This window comes from Drosophila melanogaster, chromosome 2R, assembly GCF_000001215.4.
Source record: "Drosophila melanogaster chromosome 2R".
Classification (NCBI taxonomy): domain Eukaryota; kingdom Metazoa; phylum Arthropoda; class Insecta; order Diptera; family Drosophilidae; genus Drosophila; species Drosophila melanogaster.
Genome location: NT_033778.4, coordinates 9,493,666 through 9,520,142, shown reverse-complemented (window position 1 = coordinate 9,520,142; position 26,477 = coordinate 9,493,666). Strand labels below are relative to the sequence as shown.

The 26,477-nt window shown below is 45.7% G+C and overlaps 2 protein-coding genes across 16 annotated transcripts in view; both read right to left on the bottom strand.

The window, feature by feature from the left end:
* brp (bruchpilot) overlaps nucleotides 1-16,378 on the bottom strand; it is a 37,801-nt gene extending 21,423 nt beyond the window's left edge. For 8 of the 14 annotated variants that reach the window (NM_001414094.1, NM_001259299.3, NM_001414096.1 and 5 more), the window contains exons 1-7: nucleotides 16,298-16,378; nucleotides 14,675-15,139; nucleotides 11,890-12,280; nucleotides 10,139-10,255; nucleotides 9,489-9,922; nucleotides 9,065-9,311; nucleotides 8,944-8,999 (exon numbers count right to left, since the gene is read on the bottom strand). In NM_001414094.1, coding sequence (NP_001400998.1) covers nucleotides 8,944-8,999; nucleotides 9,065-9,311; nucleotides 9,489-9,922; nucleotides 10,139-10,255; nucleotides 11,890-12,025 — 990 coding nt within the window. In that variant the 5' untranslated portion in view covers nucleotides 12,026-12,280; nucleotides 14,675-15,139; nucleotides 16,298-16,378. Of the gene's footprint in view, nucleotides 1-2,570; nucleotides 3,693-8,943; nucleotides 9,000-9,064; nucleotides 9,312-9,488; nucleotides 9,923-10,138; nucleotides 10,292-10,972; nucleotides 11,217-11,889; nucleotides 12,281-14,674; nucleotides 15,140-16,297 lie in introns of those variants that run through there. The other 6 variants (NM_001414095.1, NM_001273897.2, NM_206063.3 and 3 more) reach the window with 4 other exon arrangements.
* A 576-nt stretch (nucleotides 16,379-16,954) lies between these two features.
* Nucleotides 16,955-25,977, bottom strand: Wnt2 (Wnt oncogene analog 2). 2 transcript variants are annotated; one of them, NM_057462.5, is made up of 5 exons: nucleotides 24,890-25,977; nucleotides 18,555-18,772; nucleotides 17,887-18,170; nucleotides 17,634-17,821; nucleotides 16,955-17,416 (listed from the first exon to the last, which is right to left on the bottom strand). In NM_057462.5, the coding sequence occupies exons 1-5, from the start codon at nucleotides 24,943-24,945 to the stop codon at nucleotides 17,104-17,106; spliced, it is 1,059 nt and encodes a 352-aa protein (NP_476810.1). In that variant the 5' UTR covers nucleotides 24,946-25,977; the 3' UTR covers nucleotides 16,955-17,103. The 2 variants fall into 2 exon arrangements, with proteins under 2 accessions (NP_476810.1, NP_001286251.1); NM_001299322.1 differs by having other exon boundaries at nucleotides 18,555-18,767.
* Nucleotides 25,978-26,477: the final 500 nt, after the last annotated feature.

Below are 26,477 nucleotides of genomic sequence, written 5' to 3'. Positions count from 1 at the left end.
CTTTCTGATTTGCGATAAATGTTTTACTTTGATATCTAAGGTTTGCTCTTTGGTGTGTTGGTTAAATGTTATATATTACTTTTTGATTATGTAAGAACAGTAAGAAAAAGGAGTTCAAAAATCAGCGTTCCGTTCAAAATGCTAAGTTTAAAGTTTAACAAACATTGTGTGAGTGTGTGTGTATGTGGGTGTGTATGTGGGGTCACAAAGTAAAACGGAAGTACAAAGCGAGTGTAGAAAACTATACTATATACTATAATTGAACGATTACACAAACAACATTAAGACACAAAACATACATTTACATATTTTAAGGCTTGTAGTAAAACAAAGATTAGTATAAATTTGAAAAATAATGCCAAGAGAGAATGAGAGAGAGAGAGAGAGAGCGAGGCAGAGAAGGAATACGAGAAAGAGAGCGCAGGTGAGCAGAACACTTAAAATAATGCCAAGAACTTTTGCTCACCCACGCACACAGACACACAAACACATGGAAATGGCGGACCGAAATAACAACATTTTGGTTACAAGGTTACGTATACGTCACGTGTGTTTGTGTGGGACTACAAAGGAAAGAGAGTGGGCTACAAAGACGGAAAGAGAGGTGGATACAAAGAGAAAGAGGGAGAGAGAGTGAGAGAACAAAGCTAAAGTAAGAAGCGAAATCAAAAGCCGAGTGGGTGGGATGTGTGGTTGTGTGTGGGTGTAAGTGTGTAAAGTGCCGAATACATGTAGCAGAGTGTATATTTTGTGGCTATTCAACCATTTCGTTGCTATTTTCGTTTGTTGCGTGCCCAGCAAAAATCACAAAATTAAAAACAAACCCGTAAAACGGAGTCTTGCAAACTGAAAAGAAAGCTAAGGGGAACAATTTCAATTTTATGACTTCGTGAGGCAGAAGGATAAAGCCAGAAAAAGGGAGAGAAATAGAGAGAGAGAGAGAGAGAGAGGAAGGGGAAGAGAGAGACTGTACCCCCACGACATTGACATGTGGGCACATCACATCACGCAGGACAAACAAAGGGAATGCAAAACATTAAAGCGGTCGAAGGGGAAGTCCCGCTTTTCAATGGGGATCCCCTTTTCCTCGCGTTAATCATGACAAATCATCACGTTCACGTTTCGTTTCGTTTGTGCCCGTGTTTTTTGTGAGCAAGGCCAGACAGAGTCCCTTTCCCTATTGTGTCCTGTCTGCCATTCACTACCCATCGTCCCTCAGAGTCCCCCACCTTAACCCATTGTCAGTTGCTGTCCCATCTCTTGCCTCCACGCACGTGCCCGATGGAAATGTATTTCAAGTGACATTTATGAAGTGCATCCCTGTCGGCTCTCGTTTTTTAGAATTTCGGTGGACTAGGCTTTTCTGTTAATGAGCGTGGATGCCGAAGGGTTAAGGCAAAAGGGGTGTTAAGGTTGCTTGGCTGTGTACCGAGTATATGCTTCTTGCACTTTTCTGCAAGTTCGCCCTGTTGCCGAATTTCACTAATTACGCAGAAAAGCAGGCAATGCGCTTTCCCCATTTTAGCCAGTATTAGTGTGTGTCTGTGTTAGCCCGAAAGTGTCCTGGTGTGTGTGAGTGCGCTGATATGTGCCACTGTGTGTGTGAAATTTAATTTGCAACTCGAGGCCACAAAAGGACAGGCTAAACTAAAGAAGTTTAACCAGTTTTGTTTGTTTTGCGTGCTAGTTGCAAGCACAGAGAAAAACACTCAAGTACACTTAGTCGCTCTTAATTTAGTTATTTTCAGTTTCTCTACGACAATATTCCACATTCTTTTTATACCAATTTTCTTGGCATCGTATTTTGAAAGCCAATGGTAATGGTAGTTTATAATGTTACTTTCGATAAAAATAAAAGCATTTTATTCATTTCGTATGGAGCAGATACCAATCATCTTTGGTTGACTACATTTCTGGGTCATCGAGGCTAAAAAAAAATCTTTAATACCAGCCAATTTGTGTTTAGAGCCCCTCCTCTAAGTGCCGATATATCCTGAATTTATACGGTCAAAATTCGAAAAAGAAATCGTTCATCCTCTGCAGGAAGTTTTTGTGTCCTTTCCCTCTCCCTTCGTATCTCCTTCCTTCTGCCGCCCATCCTTCAACCTCGCCGCCCCGCCCCTTTGCTCATGGAGTTGCTCATGTTACGCCTCGACAGGACATTTAAATGGCTTTCGGTGTCTGGGTGCCTTGCAGCGCCTACTGCAGCGCCCCATTGATGGGTTAGCCATCGTTTTGATTTACACTACACCCTGTGTACCATCGCCACCCTTGGAATTTTCGCCCACAGACATTTTGGTTAGATGCATTTCGTCGGTTTGGTTGGTTTGTTATGCGAGCTGCCTTTTGGCTGATTGACTTTTGAATGGAGTCGAAGGTTCTGTTCTGTTCTTGTTCTTGTTATTGTTCTTGTGTTCTGAATGATGAGTAATGACATTTCGAGCTGAGCTGATTTGATGACTGGATGATGATTCGCTGTTGATTTTCGTGGATTTCAGTTGCCGCAGTTGTCTGACTGACTGACTGGATGGGGTGACTGTTTCCGGTGGAAGCAGTGGGCGGTACAATACCTTGTAGTAGACATAGGCATTGTCCATAGGTTTCTGGGTCTCTCGCCTGGGTCTTTAAGTGCTAATGTTGCTGCAATCGCAATGTTGCAGTGTTGCAGGGTTGCAGTATTGCAGTTCGTTGTACTTGGGCTTAGTGCTGCCTAGCTGCTATTTATGTAATTTGAGCTGGCTGCCGTTGCTGTGCGCAGGTGTGTGTTATTGTAATACAATAATAGACTGCTGCTTCCCCGTTACTTTTTACTTTCTACTCTTCACTTCTCCCCTGTTCCGCTGTTCTGGGAAAACTTGTATTTTCTTGGCGCTGTTTCCTGATTCTTAGCGCTGTCTGCTTAATGCAAACGCGAATGTGAGTGTGAGTGTAACCTTCTGGCCCACCATACGCACGCACACATTCTCACCAGGAGAAGGGACACGTACACGTACACGCACACGCACACTGTCACACAGACAGGACGAGGAGCTATAAAAAGAAATTGTTGTTGTTTTTCTCGCTGTCCTTTCGATGTTGTTGCTAGTTAATGTTTGCTGCGAAAGATTTTTTTGGCTGCTGCGGCTGCTTAAGCAAAAATTATTGATTTTATGCTGCTACTGCTGCTCTGCTTCTCTGCTGCGGCTGCTGCTTTTCCTGCTGATTTTCCTACTGCTTTTCCTTCAGCTGCTGAACGATGGGGATGCAGGATTTGAAAAATTGCACTGGCACTCTCGATTTAAGCTATTATTTTCACACAGACACTGACATTTACAGGTAAAGGCACAATAATGAAATGCTCGACATTCCTCTTTATCTACATCCTTTTGCGGTCAAGGAATGGAATTTTCATTTGAATATTCTCTTTTTTTTCCCTTCTGCACAGCACACGCGTTCGCGCCACGAGTGGGATCTTCTTTCGCGTTTCTATACGGATGATATTGGTGTTCGTGTGGATTTTTCGTATCCTAGCACAATCCTAATTCACTTGGCTTTGGCTCGCTGCCCACAGCCCAATTTTTTTTGCCATTAGACTGTGCCAAAACTTTATTTCTTCTATGCGACTCGCGACGCGCTCTGTTCGATTCAAAATCAGTTCCTTTTTTAATTCCGTATCTCGGCTCGACGGCTGGAGCGTTGCGTGTACAACTGTTCGCGCCTGCGGAGCTTTTGCGACCACGAGGCCACTCAGCAGCATGGCATATCGCTCATCCGCACCGTTGCTCGGCCACTCGACACTCGTTTGCTCAGCTTTCACTCGTCGCTCGTTCTTGGGGATTTGAGCAGCGTAGATTTCGGCAATTTGTGGGCTCAACTTTTGGCACTCATTTGAATCAATGCTCCTTGCAGTAGATTATATGTTAATTTCAAATAATATTAAACTAATGTTTAGCAATTCAGTTTTTATCTTATGTTGACATTTAGCTTTAGATGCAACGTTAATCCATCTATAATCTATAAAATCTATAAAAATTTAACTAAGGATTTATAAGACTTCAGCTTATATAGTACAATGTACTATTTATATATCTCTTCGACTTTTGCCCTTGAACATTTGCGATCGGCACTTGCCTCCGCTTGCCTTCAAACTCGAATCTAGGCGAGAACATCATAAATCATGATGCGTTTAGCTTTGAGTATTTAGTTAGCAGTCAATCGGCTTTCGGCACTAAGCTCTCAACTCATCCTCGCAGCTTTTGGGATTCGGCTCTCGTCCCGATTGAGTCGTATTCCCCATTTGCACTCTCAGGTCCAGTCATGTGGTCTGTGGCACGAGAAAAGCTTCCCAGGCCGAGCGAGAGCTTTTACGTTCATTTACGCTCAAAAGCTGGCGGCAATATTGATTGCTTGCCAAAGGGCAGTGGAGTGGGGTTAAGGCGGGCGGTGGTGGGAGGGAGTGGGCGAACTCGCTCTGCAGCTACTCGCTGTGAGCTTAACCCTGCACTGGCTGCGGCTGGTTGAAACGGCCTTTCCTGTAACTGAAGGCCTGCGCACGACACGGACTGCACTTCTCGAGCAGCTGACTAGCGGGCGGTCCCACCTCTGCCACCTGCCACGCCCCCTATCCGGATAAGCCTCCAACGCCATGCCAAATGGCCCCAACAAATGGCATTCCGGGCGCACTGGCCCGCAAAAGTAGGCAACACTTTGCATATTAAGGCAGCTTCCATTCAATTATTATGCTAAGTGGGCAACTCATTAGGCAGTCATTTGTTTTCGGATATGCCAGCACAAATTGAATTCCTCTGCGCCAGGCTAATCGATAGTCCGGAGTGAAAACTCCGCCCCGGCACCTGTCTCTTAAATGCATTTGTATCTCCTTAACACACTTAACTCGCAGGGGTTTTTTTTTCAGCGACTGGAAAATGAATTTTGCGGTAGGCCGCGTAATTATTTTATGCCCCCGCAAAAACAAAGAGCCACGGCAACCAGCAGCATAATATATCAAGCGTTGAGCGTGGCCCACTGGCAACCATAACGAGCTCCCAGCACCCAGCGCCCAGCACACAGTCTCCCCTCCCTTCCCTGGTAGCGCCATGGTAATCCCCATATCTTCCGTGCTCCATGCCCATTATTATTTATGCGTATGCATAGGACTCAGGGCTGGTTCTTTAGCCGGCAACTTTATGTGTGCGGGTGTCGTGTGAGTTTTATTTAGTGACCTGCGAGTGAAATGCCTGCCGCAATCGGTTGGTGCTGCTGGGTGGAAATTTAATACGAAGCGGGCAGTATTTTATGGTTTTTCTGTCATGAATTAAAGCCCTGCATTTTTAGCCCGTAAATTTACGACACGGCGAAATTTTCATTGTTCCCTGGGGTTATTTAGTTCATACCCTCACTTACAGCCAAATTTATGAATTATTCTCCTGAAATTGGTCAATTGCAACGTGTCTTATGTCTTTATGTCTCATAAAAATATATTGAAGAAGTTGCTATTTAAATCACTATTCAGACTGTTCTAAGTATCCTTTCCAGGATTGCCTCAATTCAGACCAAGTTCACTTCTGTGGCTCGGCCCCAATGCACTTAAGTCCGCTCCTGATGCGGCATGTGCCAATCCCCGTAAGACATGCCCGTTAGCCCCGTTTACCCCGTTTTGGGCCCGACTTAGGTTGCTAATTAAAATTCAGCCATTGGCATCGTTTTGCATAGTTTCTAATTTGCCAGGGCGTTGCGTGGAAACAGAGGGGGGGGGGAGGGTAGGGGTACAGGACATAAAGCCGAGTAAGGGCGAGCCAAACAACATGAATATTTGAATATGGATCTGTGTGGTCTGGCATACTGAGCAGCATGCTAAGCGTCGGTCATCGGCAGTCGGGGGTTAAGACGGGTTGGATTGGCCCTAAGAAGGTCTTTAGCTCAGAAGCGTTTCTATTTTTTTTATATCGTCTTTGGCATTTTTTTTTGTTTTTCTTTTACGAGTAGCAAACACACACTCACCCTTACCCCTTGCTCCTCCTGAGCGTATTTCTTGATTTCACGCTCCAAATCAAGCTGTCTCGTTGTTGTTGTTGTTGTGGTTGTTGTTGTGGGGTTCAGACGAAGTGAGAAGGTTGAGTATCGCATAAGTTTGTTAGATTTGTGTACATATTATATATGTATAAGCGTGCCAGAGTGCTTGGTTTGGGGTCAAATGTAAGCCGAAAGTTTGAGCATCAAGCAGACAAAGTGGCGTCGGTTAAATGGCCATAAGAAGCAGACAATAAAACCAAGAGGAGTGTTGCCCCCACCCTTCCTTCAACTAAGTACATATATTCGCATATTCCAGCCGAGATGTGCCCCAACATGCGTGGGGCCGCCCTGGGCCTCCGGCTTACATAAGAGTGCCAAAAGTCAGGGCGGCCAGAGTGGAAAAAAGTCGATTCAATGCGGCTCAACTTGGGCCAACTTGCTAAACAAGATGAATTATTGAAAGTTTTTCACCCGAACGAGGGTTAAAGGGGACAGTGGGGTCTGAGAGGGCCGAGGGGTGGCAGCTGGCAGCTGCAGTTTGCAATAAATAGAATCTGCGCCACCGAAAATAGGAAATGTAAAACGCAGTGGCCTCGAAAGAACTGCGCCAGCCGATTGCTCTCTTTTCCGGCCCTGTTAACGTGGCGAATACGCAACAACTTTTAATTGCTCGCCCGTCAGAAAGTACAAACAAAAACAAAACAAAACAAAAAATGGAAAACCGAAGCGGCGGGCGAAAGTTGTTTTCTTTTATATGCTCATGTGGGCGGCTGGCTTTTTTCTTTAGACCGGTTTTCTGGGCCGATTTTTAATTACTCCTGTCCGGCCGTGTAACTATGCCGCATTTCCGCCCACCATTTGTTTGCTTTATCAGTGACAAATTAATTTCGAGCCTCGCAAAATCGCCGGTCAAGGCGATTGTTGTTCTGTTCTGCGCTTCCATTCAATTGGTATAATATAATATACCAAAGACCTACAATCACTTTGCTGGGGAAAAAATGTACAAAGCTCTACGCAAAAATGAAATGCGTTTCCCAAAAAATGCCAGTGGGCGATGAGCCAAAAAGGCAATGGCAGAAAAAACGCCATTTGAATACTTATTGTGCAGGGAATGCCATAGAAATGGTGGCCCGAAAAGGATGCTGAGCTCATGCAAATGGCTTAAACGCCACGGGGACTCGGTGCAGAGCTTAGATAAAATATGAAGTTCAGAATTCAGTCAAGAGTAGTGGCCATTCTTCGCTAATATCTGTCATTTTTATGGCCATTCATTGGTGTACAAAGCACTTGGAAAATATGCAAATTTGAACTTGCAGCTCTCTTGGCCTTTTTTGACTTTTGGCTAGCTGTAACAACATTTTCGATATCTATTAGCACGGACAGCTGAAGGGTTTAAAGTGTTTGTAATTCGATGACTTCACAATGAGAATCCAGTTCTGTTTTCTCGTATACTTGAATGCCAATCGGACAACGAGAACATTTTCCATTTGCCCAGGGTATTCCCTTTGGCCTCTTCTCTGTGCGGCGTCTGTTGTCCTTAAATAGATTTTGTTTCTGCATCAAGGTTATTTATGCTGCCCACTGGGAATATGCCCAACTGTCTGACCAGGCTCTGGAAATGGTTTTTCCTATTTTCCTTCACTCCCTTGTTTTCCCTTTCCCCCACTTTACATTTTCTCTGTGCTTGGTTGCCTTTTGTTCCGTTTGCGCTTAATATTACGCATACGCCGTGTGTGTTTGTGTGGGAGTTTAGCTCGGGGCAAACATGTAATTAAAGGGGGTGTACGAGAATTCGGATCAGTAATAAGCAGTTGGTTGTTTGCCGTGTCCTTGGGGAGGTCGATGGGTAGAAAGTTAAGCTGCAAATGCAGCAGCAACTTCGGACTTATTTCAGATTGATTTCCCCGGGGTGAGGCATTACGTCTCCGCCCAGGCCCCCGCCGATAAATAATGGAATGCAACAATGGTGGGGCAAATGCACTTTTCCTGGAACTGCCAATGCATTACTGCTGCATACATAAATGGGGCACGCGAAGATGCCTCCATTGTGGCGCCGAAAAGTGTGCAACAAAATCGAGATTTTATTGGGTGGCGAACAAAGAAATGACTAAGCTGCTGTCGTAGTGTGCGTGATTGTGTATGAAAGGTGGTGTGAGTGCAAGTGTAAGTGTATGTGTGAAGGTGTAAGTGCGCGTGGTACTTGTATGGGTAGTGCACTGCACTTAATGTTAATTTGAACGACGTTCATTGATGTTGACTGCCTCCACTGTCCTCATTCGGCGTCGGCACAAAGTTGCAAATTAATTAAGCGACAACGGCAACAAGAACAAAACAGTACAAAATATGCAAAACATGTAGCAAACTGAATGAAAAGTGTCAGGCTCTGTGGGCGTGTGTCTGTGTGTCCATGTGGGAAATGAAAAATCAACAGTGTGTGGAAAAAAGTGTGAAAACACTACGAACAACTCAAGCTTTAGTTGACATAAAAGCGAACATTTTCTAGGCTCTACTTTTCCATGTTTTAACTATATTGTAACAGTTATAAAGTGGTTTGTATATATAAGATGTAGTATAAGTGTAGATATATCGAGTATATAAGGCTTAAGGTCTGCGTGTGTGTGTCTTGGGTTAAACAAAAAGTGGTAAAAGTTCTGATGTTGCATCAAATGTATCGAACTCAAGATGCATAAAAAGTGTTTTTCGTGTTTCGAGAGAAAGGTCAGGCGGGGAGAAAGGAAGAGGGGAAAGTTCCCCCTTTCTCCCCAGCTGCCCGTGTTACGAAATCATTCTCTAGAGCATTGTTTGCCGAACGAAAGAAAATTAGAGAGATAGATTGACAGAGACATATAGAAAGGTCGTCTGAGAGTCAGGGAGCGAGAGTGGGTCTCGACCTCGTCCCTCTTTTCCGGTGAAGATTGGCAAGGGGCTCCAAAGCATATGATCGTGGCTTACCTGCTTCTGGGCCATGGCCTGCATCTGCTGGAACATCTGACGCTCCTCCTCTTTGCCTGTCAACAAAGAATGATATCATAAGTATGACAATGCTTTATGCTTAATCCATTCAACGACTCACCCATTCCCTTGGCCTGCAGCATTTCCAGCAGCTTCTTGATACTCTCGTCGCGGGCAATCAGTGTTTGCTTCTGGGTCTCCACCCGGCACTCTAGATCCTTGATCGTCTCGCGCAGGATGCTGATCTCCCGCTGCAAGTGGTCGTTCTCCGCGTAGATCGCCTCCATCTGCTGCTGCATCTCCAGGTTGGGCTGTCGCATTCGCAGGCGCAGCTCCTCCTCCAGCTGGCGCACCAGCATAGCTTGTTTCTGGTGGGGGATATCGTTTAAGTTATTAACCAAACATAGTTATATACATTTTGTTTATGCTTCAGTGGTATATTAAGTTCGTTTGCTGGTTCATTGAATATTCGTTAAACACTGTGCAACATGACAAATTAACCAATCGAAGAGTAAATACTTCTGGCACACAATCTTCGCACTCACCTGGTTCTCCGTGCTGAGCAGCTTCAACTGATCGTTGATCAGACTGTACTTGGCGCTCTCCTCCTTGCGCAGTGCTCGCTCCTTCTTGAGCTCCGGCGACCAGAAGGTCTTGATGCTGTGCATCGAGCTGCCCAGCTTCTGGTTAGTCAGCTCCAGTTCCCGCTTCAGGTTCCCCAGCTCCCGCTGCAGGTCGGTGTTCTGATGCTGCAGGTCGCCCAAATAAGCTCGATCCGATGTGGGGCCCATGCCCGTATTGTATCCACCCATGGCGCTGGGGCTCTGACGCGCTGATCTGCCATAGAGCTCGTCCTCTAGGTACAGGCCCCGTTCGAGGGATCTGTCCCTGGAGCGGTCGCGGGGCTCCCGAATGGGTATGAACTCGCGATCATGGGGATCCACGAGTCCACCGCGATCCAGCGATTGGTAGCGGGTTCCTAAGTGGGATTAGTTCGAAGAATGCTTGAGTCCCAGTTATGTGTTTTTACATATGTTAGGGTATCTTCACATTTAGGATAAAACGTTAATACTTCGAGGTCAATTTGATATTTATATCTTCTGTTCATTGTATCCTGTCTTTATATCCTTTCAAATGGACCTCGAAGATATAAACCTTGATCTGTGCCTCATTAGAATGCTGTGTCGGTTATTACTTGGATAGTCCATGGCATGGGCCATCGGTGGTCTGCTGGCGCTCCGGCTGCGATGGTGACCCGCTCCGGCCGGACTGGTTGGCTCATCCATGTCGCGGTAGTATGGACTGCCCATTGCTGAAATTCACACACACACAGAATTCATGAGGATGACCAAATGAGGATGACGGAACGGGCGGAACGGGTGGTGGTTCAGGTGGTTGTTTCGTGTTTTCGTTTCGGCCACCAGAACAAAAGGAACGCAACCAAAGAAAAGTATACAGAGTGATTTTTTTCTAGAGGTGGCAACTAGTGCAGTGGAGTCTCTGCCTCATTTCCTTTGCTTTTTTCTAATTTTTCAGTTGGGTTTGGTTTGGTTTTGTTGGGTTAGGTTAGGTTAGTGGCAAGGAATGCAGGTAACTAAAAAGGAAATGCAAAAGGAAAAGTCAACAAACGAAGGAGAGGAAGGAGTGTTGGTCGTGTTCTGGCTTTGCTCACCGCCCCCCCCCCCCTCCTCCTCACCAACCCCCTCTCACCCACACAAGCCGCTCGTTCGCTACCCGCTACCCTGTTTGTCCTGGCGCCTCGTTCATATTTCATATCTCAGCCCACCGTCGAGGGTCATAAACTAAGTTTTGCCCGGCACGAAATCATTTTGCACGTCAGAGCACGAAACTAAATTTGCGGTTCCGCCAACGTCCTTGTCCGCCACTGTTCACTACTCACTACTACTCAGTGTTCCGGTATTCGACTCATAAATGGTTTATTCAAGCCCCCCCGCAATGGCGGCCAAATGCTAATTAGCTGGCGTAATCAAGTGCTGACCCCGTTCAAGTGCAAAACAGTTTAGCTAACCATAATTGTAATCCAGTTTGAGGCTTTGATATCAAACGCACGGCTCCGGGCAAAGTTTCAGATTCAGATACAGATTCAGTTCAGTTTCGGTTGCAGTGTTACTATAGTTGATGGTGATATTTTCCAAGGTGCACCTTTCCGCAGTGGCTTTTTCTAGCGTCCAACGGCTCAGCTGTGGGCCATTTTCTAGTCCTGTTGTCCCGGTCGGTTCACCGGTTCTAATGCAATTTCCCGGCAGCGGCAGCTGCTTCACGGAAAATACCCATCCAATCCCCGCGTGGAATTCAATTTGCATGTGTTTGAAGTGTGTGTCGGTTGTGGAGTGTGTCGAGTGCCGTTTGTGTTGGTTAATTGAAATGAAAATCGGTTGAGATTCGCAGGATGAGTGAAGCGAAACGGAATACGAAATAAATGAAAATCGAATCAAGTGAAATGAAATGAAATCAAATTTATGTACCATGCGCATGCGTGTGATGTTAGACAGAAATAATAGACTTTAGTTAGAAATTGCATTAGTTGAGTTGACTACAAATAGTACGAAATGAAAATAGTTATATATGGCGGTAACAAGTAGAGAGCTAGCGAGCGATATACAAATCTCCAAACATAAGCGTTAATTTTGCATAATGAATTTTGGCGAATCGAGTTTGGAATTTGGAATTTGGAATTTGTAATGACATCTGCGTTAGGTCTGCAGAAAGGGTTAGTACTTTCTAGATCGGTAAAAGCAAAGCCAATTGATCGTAATCGTAATGGGGTAAAAAATCAATGTTCGCAGGGCTCTCGCACAAACAAATTTGATTTACTGGCCAAGTGCTGGACTACGTTTGTGCTCAGATTGCGTGGACTAGGTCCAGAGATTCAGTTCGGTTTTGGTTTCAGATTGGGTTAAGTTTCGGGTTGGAGTGGTCATTCACCTAAAGGACTTCCGCGTGGCGCTCCGTAGTCCCGGGATGGGGATCGATCGACCGTCGGCAATTCCTGGAGACGCCGCACGCGACCCGGACTGCGCACACCAGAGCTAGTTACTGGATTATAATCGTCACGTGACATAATCCGCGGCTCATCCGCGGCATGCAATCACACACGGGGTGCAAATGGAATGTGGTACGTGGAACCGGAGGTTGCAGTTGGAGTTGAACTGGTCTACCGGATGCAACCTTAAATGCAACGTTGAACTTTGATTTCGGTTCTCTGGTTGGTATTGGCCTCTCGGTTGATATGCTCGGTTTTGATTGATTAATTGATTGATCTATTCGCCACTTTCTCTCTCTCTCTCTCTCTCTCTCTCTTTTTCTTGTGCGGCATCTGCAAGTGGAAGATAGGAGAAGAGAACGAAAAACAAACACACAATAGTACAATAGCACACGGCACAATCGAGATGCTCTCTCGTCATAAACAATATATTGCATTACGCATACGCCCCGTTGCACGCTAAAAAGCCAAGGCTTTGCCGCTCTTCAGCGTTTTTCTCCTTTGCATTTAAATTGGCTGTAGCTCAACTTGCATATCCTTAACCTTTTTACCTAAATCTCGGTCGGGAGCTGACTCACTACCGGGCCAAAAGCGCATAAACAAATACGATAAACAGACTTAACAGGACTCAAAGGACGGAAACGGCTGCGGAGAGGAGAGCGCATCCCGCCGAGCATTTGCTCTATGCAAATTCGTGCTCTACGGCGACGGCAACAAATCGCATGCAAATTGCCACTCGAGCGTCTGCCACTCGGTTGCAAGGAAGTCTCAAACAGAAGCTGTCAGCCGAAGTTTATGCGGTTCATCCTTAAATTGGCATAGGCCTTTTTTTAATAAGACAGATATTTTTAATATAACATCCTCATCTTTTGGTCTCAATTTAAAATCAAATAAACTTATAAATAAGTATATAACGTAACGCACTCATAATGTTCTCTGCTTTACTATAGCTTAAATAACTTAAATCGTTTCAAAAATATTATTGGGTATTAATTTTAAATAAGAACAAAATGAATAAATTCAATATTTTCGTGGCTAATAATTGGCTTTAGTATTTTGATTCTGATGACCTCAAATCATCGTGTTTACTTTGTAGACTTTGTATTTGAATGTCATGAATAGCAGGTTGTAATTAAGGCGCCCGCATAAACAATGCGACCTGGTGATAAGACGAAATGTTGAACCTTCGGCTGCTGTGAATGATGTGAATGGGCCAAGAGTGCAGATATCAACGGCAGCGGTGCGACAGCTGCAGCGGCTCAAATGAATGCTAAATGAATCAGCAGGCCGGAAGCCCATTCACACAGCCAAAAGCCGTGGAAAGGAAGCCTCAGCTTGATTCTGTGGATGTGGATGCTCTATGTGTGCGGCAGGGAGAATGGGGACATAAAAAGATGGAGGAAGCGCAGCAGATGAGGTCAGGATATGGCAGACAGGCCATAAAATATCAGGCCCAGATTCGATTACATCGCCATGCCATTAGGGAGCCCCAGGCAGTGCACTTTGCTGGGCAAACATATCCAGATATATACTGCCATACTGCCAGATGTATGTAGATGCGGAGAGCGGGAGACGGATTGCACTTCTAGCTGCATACTTGGGGGACCTGGAGCTGAAGCTGAAACTGGAAGCCACTACGATTGTTGTCCGTCCGGAGGCCATCTTATCAGGCTATCTGCTCCGGGGGCCTCCACCCCAAAACAAACATGTTGAATAGCTTCCGAAAAAACGAGAGGCGTCCCCGGAGAAAGCCGGAGAGAGAACTCACCACACTGGGAGGCTAGTGCGCAAATGCGTGCCATCTCACCAGCGCACTTCCCTTTCTCCTCTCGCCTTTCTCCGTTCCTCTGGCTGCTTTCTCCATTCGCTCCCGCTCACAACAATAGCGTCATCGTAAAATATTTGCCGTATTTTGTTGTTACCACTGCCCCAATATATGGATTGGCGGCGTTTTCTTCGCCCGCACACACACTGACTCTCACAACAGACACACACAGACACTGACTCAGACCACATGTAAAATAAGGTTGAAATTTGAAATCAATAAAAGTTATTCGGCTGATCTAAAATTAGAGCAAGCAACTCAAATAACAGCCGAAAGAAGTAAATAATAAAGGCAAACACCGCATCATTGACACGCAAAGGAGGTGATTGGGCCGGCCCCCAAAAAAGCTGAACAAAAAACTGACAAATCATGCGAGCAAATCGAATGCGTCGAGCCTGCCCCACAAGGCACCATCCACATATCTAATTATAAGTTTTCAAATTGCTTGCCAATCTCCGGATGATTGATTGATTGAACGGGGCGTATGGGTAATGCATGGAGAACAGACTAAAATTACTCGCTAAACTAAGTTACTCGACTACGTTCTAGGACTGCAACTAGGTCTAGATAATCGGGGATCGTATTTTATATTCAGCTGGACATATTCATCGGTAAAATCACAAGAAAGAAATCACAACAGATACGTACAGGAGATAAAGAAGTTACACAGAGAGAACAAAGGCAGGCACAAAAACAGATTACTTATAACTGATTACGATTAAATTATGGCGGCTCCTGTTACACAAGGCATACGCACAAATCAGAAATCAATATCGCTTATGGTTCACATCACAAATTGAAGTTTTTGCCGTGTTTCTTTGGTTGTGTGTGCGTTTATGTGTGTGTATCTCAGTGTCAGTGTGGGTGTCGTTACGTATACGTAATACGGTTAAATAGCTCACCCGCTTTGCTTAGGCGATGAATTTTGAATGATTTTCCTTAACGAACTGCGGGCGAATGAAAAACTGGCTAAGCTAGCTGCTGCTCCTGCTACTGCACCTCCTCGTTCGTTTAATCCTCTTGCTCCTGCTCCTGCTCCTGCTGCTGCTCCTCGACTTCCGCTTCCGGTTTTCAGAGCCCGCACACACTGACGCACTCGCGCTGCAACTACATGTGTGTGTGGGCGATTTGTTGCTCGTCTTTATGGCCGTTGCCAATGCAATGGTGCTGGTGACTGCGATTGTGATTGTGTTTGTGGTTGTTGTCAGGCGGCTCAATGGGCATTTCCGGTTCCGGTCGGCTAGCTGCTTGCACTAATTTAGTTGATGACACTGGCTTAGTTAGTTTGTTGACTTTCGTGGCGTGCGCTCGCTGGCTAATTGCATTTTGTGTTTATGATTTAAACGGCTTTTGTTTTATGTACATGGCTGTGTGGGAGGATAATTAAACCGCGTGAGTTTCCAGCTAAACTAATTAAAGTCTTCATTCACTGAGTGGGTTTTTTTGTGTTTCATTTATTTTTCCAAGTGGTTTGGTGGCTTCGTGCCCAACGAGGATATTTTTTACACTCGTTCCCGCTGACACACATTCGAGCCCAACACACACACACACACACACACACAGGCACAGCAAACACAGCGATACGGAGAGATAGGGAGTTGAAGAGTGCTCCGCAAAATGGAGTGGAGAGTGTTCTACGCACGAGTTACGCTCACGAACAACGTAAGGTTCGACGTAACGAAAGGGGATTGTGGGGGGAGTGGCGTGTGGCGAGGGGCGAGGGGCGGTGGAGCTGAGCGGGTGGTTTGGGTGGCTCAACATTATGCTGGCACCCCACCTTCCGTCACTTCATTCGCTCGGCTCTAGGCTCTGTTATACAGCTTATAGCTTTTCAAACTTAATGTCTCTTTGTAGGCGTATGCGTATGTGTGTGTGTGTGTGTGTGAGTGCGGTTTTGTGGGTGTGCGAATGCGAGTGTGTGTGTATAACTCGCATGGCTTATATGTAGGTTGAAGCAATTTATAATAATTTTTTTTTGCTTTCGCCCCAATCGATAGGCAGCGTTTAGTGGGACAGATGACTCCTTTTGATTGACAGTGTGTGTTTGTACGTTGGTCTTTCACACTGATATACTATACACAAATGCACATTTGTATATATATATACGTATAAAGGGTGTGTGTGAAATGGTTCCTTGAGTTTGTCACACGATTTTGAGCGCTATAGGCGGCTTTTTGGCCAGCTCGATTTGCTTTTAACTCGCTTTTTTCGCACTTTTTGCAGGAAATCACTTTTCTGTATCCAGGGAGCAGCCTCTAGCGCTAGTGCTGCCATTCACGCACACTCACTCACTCGCACACATACACACACACTAACGGGGACTTTATGCATTTGATCGAAGCACTTTTCGCCAGTCAATGGAATTTTCTCGCGCTATTCTTTCACTTTTCTCCGCTGCGAATGCAATTAAGTTGGACTTTTCTTGGCCTTATACATTTCTCGGCCAGATACATATACTGCGCGTGTGTGTATGTGTGTGTGCATGCGGGAGTGTATTGGTATTCGTGTCTATGTGTGTTCCTAACCCAAAAATGTATTGTGCGGCAGCTGAGGTGGCCCGTTTTCGGCAACGCCGTTGTCCAACTAACTACCCTCAAAGAACTGAGCACGGCTCGTGCAAGCCAGTTGCTAATATAGTCGCCGATTCGCTGGCAAGTGGTGAGTTTTCCAACTTTTCCTTACCGACCACCCTCTGCTTTCCTCCTGGCCTAGGCATAGGGAGAGCTAGCCGGAGAGCGCGCGATTGCAATCAATGAATTTTCCTTTCGGCGCTCGCGCAGTTCAGTGAGTGCTGGCATCTCGAGCTGCCAGCTTAATGGATTCCGGAATTCCAATACCAAAATATGGAGCCAGCGCATTGCGTTACGCTAAACGAATGTGGGTCTTACGTATTGCTCCACATTCAGCGTTGGCAATGCTGCGCGCCAACTATTCAAACCGCCCTCAAAATTAGACTATGAACTCGTTGGTTTTAGGAACAGTTTTCTATAAGAACAGATTATAGATTCTTAAAGATTTGGATTTCATTATTTTGGAAACTATTTTTAAGGAATAAGAAATCTGAAACAGCAGACTGAATGTATCAGCTCACCTAGATTAGCTTTTTTGCAGAAGGTTCTTTTCTAAGAAAACTTAAATACTTATTTGAATTATACGAACTTAATAATAAGACAGTATTCGTTGGGGATGTTAACTTGTTACGTTTATTCTGGAATGTGTCTGTATGGTGGCGCGGTGCGTATCTGCGGTTGTAATACATTTCTCATAATACTTAATCAACGCATTTCCTATGACATAGCCCTAGTTCTAGCGATATGCTCCCGCTACCCGTCTATTTACAGGTGAACTCCTCGTAGCTCTCGTCGCACTCGTCACACTTGACCTCGCAGCACCAGCGGAATTGGCAGCGGCACTGCGTGGTCCTTCGAATGTGCTGCGTGTTGTGGCCACGCCCACAGCAGAGCAGATCGCAGCTCTGGGGGCCGTGGCCGGTCCGCTGGCAGGTCCGACCTGAGGTGCCCTGGCTGCCCGTCTGCAGACTTCGCTCGCAGTAGTTGGGCGACGCCTCCAGGTAGATCAGCTCCATGCGCTTCGGCCAATCGAGGACCGGTTTCTGGGCACGAGCGGTGCCGGCATGCTTCTTTCTGCAAGAAATTAAAAGTGGAAAGAGGTATGTGTTAATATGTGGGATCGAAAATGTGTTGATATTATACCGTGCTACAGAAGGCACAGCAAACATATTGCATTTAAAAAGGACTTAATGACTACTATGTGTTTTATTCTTTTTAGAAGAATACTTATTTAGCCATTAGATTATTGCCTACATATCATGCAACATCTTGCAAGATTCCCATTTCTCACCTGCTTAATACTAATCTCAGTCCACGTTTGCCTTTGACGGCTTGAACAGTTTTGGCTTTTTGATACTTCAGCATGAGTCTATCGCCAACCAGTCGAAAGGGCGGCAGGCTCTTCCAGCAGGTCTTCATCACGCAGGAGCCACTGACGCCATGGCACTTGCAGTCCGTGCGCAGCATCTTCTTGACCAGCTGATAAGAGAAAAACATAACTATTAACTAGGCCATATTTATTATTAAATTTTATGCATGCGCACCGTTCTCCCTGCTCGGTTATTGTGCAGGTTCATCAGCGTGCGGGAGTCGCGCTCCAATTCGCGGGCATCCATGAATCTGCGCGCATACCGCATCCCAAAGTCCACGTCCGCCGAGCAGCCGCCCCACTTCCAGGGCTCGTCGGGCGTACCGCCGCCAGTGGGCGTGGCTTTGTGCCGCACATCACAGCCGCAGGTGGAGATGTTGCCGCGGGCACAGGCGGCGGTCACCGCGTACGCCGCTCCGGCACTTGCTATCGCATAGGTGTAGGCAGCCTCACGAGAAGCTGGAATATGATATTTGGTTATTTAGGTACTAGAGTAACGGGTTTCGAGTCTGTATAGAATATACAGTATAGCAGATGGTAACCAATTACCAATCAATTGTTCCACAACATAAAGAAATAGGTTGTTCAAGTATATTGTAAACGGCAGTACCTTTTGGAACGATTTTTCATAAGTTAAGAAGGTCTGATTTAAATTAATACGAAGAAATTGACACAAAACTACATCTAAATTTATAAAATGAATATCAAATTAAACCAATTTACCGATTTGGTTGTAAAAAATATGGGTTGCGCTCCAGATGGAAACTAATATATATGACACCCTGCAAGGGCGTTAGCATCGAAATGGGATTGCTATGCAGATGCAGATGTAGATGCACTCACCTGTGGGTATGACATGGGCGAAGACGTTGCGCTGCCACACCTCCGAGCAGTTCCAGCGGTGTCCTCGGAACTGGTGCTGGCACTCCTGGGCGCCCAATTGGTGGCCCTCGCCCAGGGCAATCAGTGCGTCGGGCATCTCGCGGCACATATTTCGCTGGCCCGGGGTCAGGCCCGGAATCCGGCCACAGAGCATGACGGATGTAAAGCTGGACACTAATCTGACAAGAAGGCAAAACAAACAGAACCATAAATAACACCCTGTAGAGCCACAATAGGCAAATAAATAAATAAATAAATGACAAACAAACGCCGATCGATCGATCGATCGATCCCAATCCAAATCGATCGTTCGATTGGCAATGGCTGGCTGCAAAGCTGAAAAGTCGTGCCAAGCAAACGCCGACGGCTCTTTTGGGCTGGCTGAATGCATTTCCATTTCGTTTGCCATTGGAGGCTTCAGTTTCTGCTCCGAGCTGTGAGCTCCAAGCCGCGAACCGCAGCTCCAGATCTCAGCCAATCGAGTCGAGTCTGTCCGAGATTAATGCGCTGCAGTTGTCTGCCGCACAGGGACAAATTTATTTGTAATTTATTAATCAAACTGTATGGGTTTTTCTTGAAAAATTAAGTGAATATGGAATTCATATTTTTCGGTTCTTGGTCTGAACTATATTTTGACCTTTTTCTTTAAAATGGCAAAGCATTTCTATGGGTATATATTACATACAAATTCGAATTTCTGATATATACAATTTCATGGTTTTTTCCCTAATAATTGATTGATTAAAAAGGGTTAAGATGACTTTCATTTATGACTCCAAGTTTCCTCTATACACTCATTGAGGTTTTTAAATATTTTTATATTTATTTGCTATACCCCAAGTTCTTTTCTTCCTGTGCATTTGTGGCAGGTGGCTGTGGGCTTGGGCGTTGTACTGTCAGCTTTAGTCAAATCCCAGCCGCCAGCTGTATTATTAGCCATAATTGCGCGGAGATGCAGATGGAGATGGAGAAGCTTGGCCATCCGTCGTGACTCGCTGGAGTGTCTAATCAAGTCGCGTTTTCTCGAGCTTCGGCTGCAGCTCCACTTGAGTTGTCGGGTTAAATGGCGGAATTAATGCTGGCAGTCAAAAATGGCAAATGGGATTAATGAGTTTTGACAATGCGTTGCAAATTGCCAATTTCAGATATTTCTCTCCCCCAATCGAGCTGCACTGCCACCCACCTGCCGCCCACCTGCCACCCACTCCCGAAAAGTGTCGGCTGTCTAACCTGTCGACTCGCGGCTGCCAAACCAATCAGCATCAAACAGCTGCGGCAATAATCATGCGATCGATCGATCGCCTGCTCGCCTTTTGTCCATGTACCGGGTTACAGCCAGGAAAAGCCTGAGAAACACATCCCGGGGCCAAACAACTGGCGCACGGGTGGGCAACCCCGATATTAAAATACAAATGCAACGTAAACTCCGATTGCCAGCCACATGGCTACACCGGAAAATATATACATCTATTGAAATAAGATATGGTAGCAAGCCATGTACAGGTGCGAATAGGAAAACTAAAGGGTTTGACTTAGAAATTCAGCAACTAAATGTGTGATTTTCATTGTTATGGAAGCCTGAATATTTAACATTCAACAAACATACAAAAGAACTCAGCTTTATCTAGAAATTTCATAACACTTCTTAAGAATCGTGTTAAAATTGAAAAATAAGCTAGTAACATTACAATTCCTGATATATTTTAGTTTCTTCTGTAGGAGTCCACATCCAACATATATTTCTCTAGGTGTCCACAAATGTAAATGCCTTTCGATACCTGCCACTCGAGTGTCTCCAACTCCAGCTCTTACTCTGCCCCAAGTGGAGCTGGAGCTCCAGCTTACGAGGCACTCTTAAACGCAGCAATTAAATCAATTTACAGAAATTACACATTTTACCAACCGCAGAGGAGCACGAAGACATGAGCTCAAACCCTCGGCAAAACGTCGATGGTCGAACGTTGATTTCTGATATGAGATCGCTTTTGTTGTTGCAGTTTTGTCGAACACGCTGTTAACATGGCTCAAACTGGAGTCGAGCGTCGACGACGATCGTCGGCGAAATTGGTGGTTAAACTAATAATTAGGCCCGTTTAACAGGGAAAAAAGCATGGCACCGCAGACCTTCAACCGACTCTGTGGCCAAAGTTAGCCCGAAATATGCGATCGATCTGTCAGCGCATCCGCTCGGCCAGTCAGTCAACCAATCAGTCAGTCAGTCAGCCAGTCAGGCAGTCGCTCATTCAGTCAATAGCTTTTACGTGCGTTCGCCCAGCGTGACCGTCACGTCCCCCGCACCCCACCACGATAAATATTGTGGAGGGTATATAGTACTCCAAAACTCCGAAGCCGGCAATCAAGGCGGCCATCTCCAGCTCCTCGCAACCCTTTTGTTTTTAGCTGCTTTATTTAATTTGTCGCTTGGCCCGCCCGTCTGCTGTTTGCCTGTTGCATGTCAACGCCGACAATTTCATCATCATCATCATCGCCATTACCAGAACAGATTTCAGTTCCAGACCCATGCACAGCGAGAAAATTGGACGAACTGCACGCTTTTATAATACTAATTTCAATTGAGATTCGACTAGTATCTGCTTATACATATTGTGTTGCTTAACCAAGATAATGAGATCATTTCTTACTATATAAATTATTATGAATGGAAATTGAGATCACATGCAATGACGCTATTAGCTGTATAAATCATAAGGTATTTAGTGTAACTAGGCAATCAATAAAAATAATTACTAACTTTCCAGCAAGCTACAGGTGTTTTATTTTCACAGTATTGCCGTACTAAGTTATTGCTTTCTCATCTCTTCCATTTATGAACGTGCTTGGGACATCGTCTTTCCTTTTTTTCTCTCTGTGTAAAGCCTATCCCAATCCACACCATGATCTTCAGGCCCTCAAAGAATCCGAGTCACGTGTGCTTGATTTGCGCTTTGTTTGCTGGAGTACCCCTTTATTGTCGCAGTCCTTGGACTGCTTTACTTCTTCATTTATCTCTGGTTCTATATCGGGGTTCCCACTCGCATCGCGACCCTTTGTGCTGCGTAAGAGCAAGGACCTGCCCTGAACTTGATACCACTTCCGCCTCCGCCAGGCACCCCCTTCCAGCGAATCACAAATAGAGCTGGCATTTACAAAATGCCAAACTAGTTCCATTGACAGTCTTATGGCTTCTGCTGTCCGACAAATTGGTGATTCCTCTGGCACTAATTTGCGCAAAAATATTTGCCACGACGATGTGGACTCATTAAAAATGGATTAAGCCTGGTGCATAATTCAGCGGCAGCCGAAGCGCAGCCACTTATGAGTTGGCCGCAAGCAGCATAAATGGCCAATAACAAGCTCCAAGCCAACAGCATCGGCAGCAGCAGCAGCAGCAAGGAAAACTAAAAACCCAGAAACGCTAACTTAATGCGCACTTCGGAGCCTCATAAAAATATGACTTTAATATTTTCACGCGCAGGCGTAGCAGCCTGCTCCCCACTGCAGCACTGCAGCACTGCAGCACTGCAGCAACCAACGGTGATCCCCGATAGCCGCAATACCCCGGCTTTATCCACGGACGTGGGGCTAGGGCCCTGTCATAATTGTGCGAATCTAGTCGACCAAATAGTTTCGACCCACCGCTGCGCAGGCGGCTGTTGTTTGGGCCTGGCTATCCATGGAAACGCGAGACTTGGTCTTGACCAGTAGCGCCTCCAATAGCAGGCAGATATATATGGCCGGCGCTCCGTCTGGTAATTACATGGCTTGCTGACATGTTCATGGCCCTCCTCGGACTCTTTTACTACTCCTCCTCCTCCATGGCCATAACCGGCACACAGCCAAAGTTGGGCCAACAGCCAAGCGCCAATTGGAGGCGGAAGCAACAAAGGCGCCTTAATCCGGCCAAAACAATGCGTTGGTCCAGGGAAAAAATGTTCATTGCGGTCCCTCGATCCCTCTGTCCCTCTCTCCATCCCTCTGACCCTCGGTTTTCGGGGCATTTGAAAGTTTTGTGTGCGCTGATAAAACAGCTTTACTCTACAGCTGCATGTAAAGTGGGCGGGGTTGGGAAGGAGTGGTCGGCGGTGGGAGCGGACAAACCGAAAACCCATAAAGGCTGTTCAACATGCCATCAATAAAACACAAATATTCCCAAGGGGGGCGGAGGAGCCGGTCGGTGGCAGCAAGGAGCAGCGGAGCGGAGCTGGGCAAACCATGGTCATGGCCAAGAAAAATGTCGCTGCCACGCTCAGACAAACGGCCGGCAACAATTGCTGGCCATCCTGGCCACAAAAACGACGACGTAATTGACCAGAGAAAGACATATGTACGACACTGCGAGAAAAGGTGAGTGCAGTCTGGGAAAATACCATCATTGATGGAAGGTCATACTTTAAGAGTAGTTCCAATCATTCCAAGTTCTTATGGGTTTAGAACGTTTCTACCATTGTAATGGATTACTTAAAATAGGGTTGAAGATAATTCCAATTTTATCTTTAATTTTTCGATATATTTACAGAATGTGTAAATTTGTGCGTAAGTCGATCCCACACTATTTCACTCAGTGTGCGCATGCCGTGGCCATGTAACAGGTAAAAGCCAAAACGGATCGTTCGTCATGGACAATTGGCAGAGACCAAGTGGTCGAATGGCCACTCAGGCAGTTAGCCAGTCGGGCAGCCGCTCCCGCCCTTGCCATCCAATTCCCTCCCATTCCGTCCAATCCCATCCCATCCCATCCCATCACGCCCTGGCAAACAGATCAACGCAGATAGTTTTGTTTGGGCTTTGAGGTTTGCAGTCGATCACTCATCCATAGCCGCAGAAAAATGGTAAGAGCAAAATGCGCCAACAATGCCAGCCGACCAGTGACCAGACCAGGCACAGATTCCTCGACCACCGCGCCGACGGCTCCCGCACAGAGACTCAATTCTGCAGGTTGGCCTGGGAAACGTGGAAATCTTGCAACCTGGCAGCCGGGCAACTTGCAACTGGCAACAGGCAAGAGTTTATGCCATTTTGGGCTTGTAAATGCAGCCACAACTGGCGCAGAGTGATCTTGATCGCAATTTGAGCGTTTGTCTGCACGTTCATGCGTTCCAATTGTCCACGTAAGAGCACGAGTACGAGTACGAGTACGAGAACGAGATGTATCTGAAGGATGCAGCTGGTTTCCTGCCTTGAAATTGCAGTAACCTCAATTACACGAGCTAAGCATTTCTGGGTTAAGACCCTTTGAAGGTTTTCGGTTTTTTTTTCGGTGAACTTCAGGTTCTGTTCGGCGAAGCTCTGCCCACAAGACCAGCCCACTGACAGGAAGGGAATGAAAGCCAGAAGAGGAGCTAAATTGGTCAATCGGAAGTTTATATGCCCTTGCAGTTACAAAACTCGTTTAATAATATGTATCTTTCTACTACTTCTATAGAGTTAGCTCAAAATTAACTAAGTTTTACCTTAAATGGATTGAACTTTTGTATTATGAAATTGAATGCAATACTTAAAGTGGAATATAACAAGAAATACCTTATTTATATAAAGAAAACAGACCAAGTAATTGTTGAATTTAAGATCACGGATCCTTTTCAAGCATTTCACCAAAATCAAAATACCTTCATCGAGGGTATAAAACACAGAAATTGGTTGGGGGAACACATCGCGTATCTTTGAGATACACTCAACTTATTGCAACTGCAACTGCATCAAGGCAATTAGATAGCAGTTGAAGCACACACACAGAGACACACACATAGCGGCAGAGGCACGTTGATGAGTTTATGGCAAAAATTGATTTCCAGTTGTCGCAGCCCCGCCTACCGCCCCAATCCGATTTTAGACGCGGCTCTTAGCTGCTCCTCGCTACAAATGAGAGACCGCTGTCTTTCTGTCAGTTTTGTGCTTTACTTGCTGCCTGCCATTTAATTGCCAATTTTAATGAGATTTTTTCCAGCATTTTCCAGCGCCCCCCGTAACTTTCGATCGGCCAGCAACAACTATATAGAACGAGGCGTTTACTGTTTGGGCGTTCGATAAGGATTTAACATACATCGCGCCGTGGCTTCGCAGATAAAATTAGCGATCGTGTCCGGCGATGTGCGCGATATGGCGGCGAAAGGTAACGAAAGAGTTGTCAACTCGTGCAGATCTGTCAGCGATAAAAGGAAAGGCCGCAGGAAATGCAAAGAAAACCGAATGAAAAACCCAACCCAACCCAACAGCGCCTGTGGATCATGGCATAAGCATGGCATAACTGTGTTCGGCCGTTAAAGTTAATGGGCATACCGTTTATGGGGCTACTATACCTTATTTCCATAATCCAGAGTATGTAGATTAAGAGCTTGTTATGTATTTTCCACATGACGATGCAAATCCGAGGCACACAACACGAATTCGAGCCCAGCAGCTGGCACTATCATCATATTCTATTCGCACTAAAAAAGTCTCAATACCCAATGCATTCGAGGCTTAATTTCCCTTCCTTTGCCGTTTCTGCTGAGCTTAGCAGGCTCCGATTTCCACAGTTCCACAGTTCCACAATTCCGCAGGGCCTTTGTTTTCAGCCATAAAACGCCGCCATTGGAGCCGAGAATCGAACTATTAGAAGTGAATCGTACGATCGGCTCTGTTGTTATTAATGAACCGAAAACGCAGACGGCAGCATTCAATACACTCTGCGAATATGACCAAATCCAAAACCGAAGCCAAGACCGACGATCGAATACCGAAATACAATATACGGAGTATACAAAATACACGCGAGCTTTTGTCCATTTGTTCGTATGCTAATTAACACCTTCTTCTGCTCCAGCCAACGGCGTTTCAATTAAGTCATCGCGAGATCGGATCACCAAACAGTTTTCGGGCAACGCGTGCGTTTCATTCATGCAAATCTCCGGCTTGGCCCGACTTGGCCATAACTCAGAGCCGAAACTGCCATCAGCGGCAACATCATCCATCAATGGATATCAGGGGGCGGGGCTGTCCATCGGTCCAACTGTCCAACTGTCCAGTGGTCCAGCGGTCCAGCGGTCCCTCGCCGACTACACGATTTTTTAATTTATGATAAAGCGCCTCCGACTGTCACAACGGAATTGCGGCAATAACCATAAACGGCTCAGCAGGTGAAAACTACCAAAAAAGAAAAGCACAAGAAGTGCCGAATGCCGAATGCTGCGAAGATCCCAAATCTTGGGATCGTGTAGCGCTTAGACGTCCCGGGTGCGGAGATTAACATAAATGCAGCTCATTAGTGACGCAATTAAAGAGCCGAGCCGACAATCGGAGTGGTCCAGGAACGGCGAGATGGATGTGAATCGTTCCGACTTTGTCGAGTGGAGAGGAACTAAGTAATCGCTCGACCGACGGGTGCGAGTGTCGTATAAGAACTGAGCGGACTCAAAACTCGAAAACTATCAACACACGACCTCACTCACTTGGCCAACAAGTTGCAGTTCGACGCGAGGTTCAAGTGGTTAAAAGGTTTTTCGGATGTCGTCTTCAAATCAAATGACCGTCGCCCGTTTTCAAAAAACCGTTCAACCAACTGAATATCGTGTTTGTTTTTTATTATTGTTGATGACTAACCTAAATATTCTAGATCTTATAGTTTCCGTGATATCAACCCAGCTTGTTATCCTGATCAAGTAGTACTACTACTATCCAACTTTCCACTCTCTATGAAGATTTAAGATCAGAAAGTTCAGATCCTCACACATGGCTGTATCGTCTCCGTTGTTGAAATTATAAAGAACTGTTGTTTTCAATAATAATAGCTGTTTTAGATAAATGCACTTGTTTATTTCTACTCGCTTTGAATTAAATTTGAGATGCCATCTCTTTCCATGGTTATTGCTGCGACAGACAAAGAAAATCTGAAGGAAGTTTACAAGC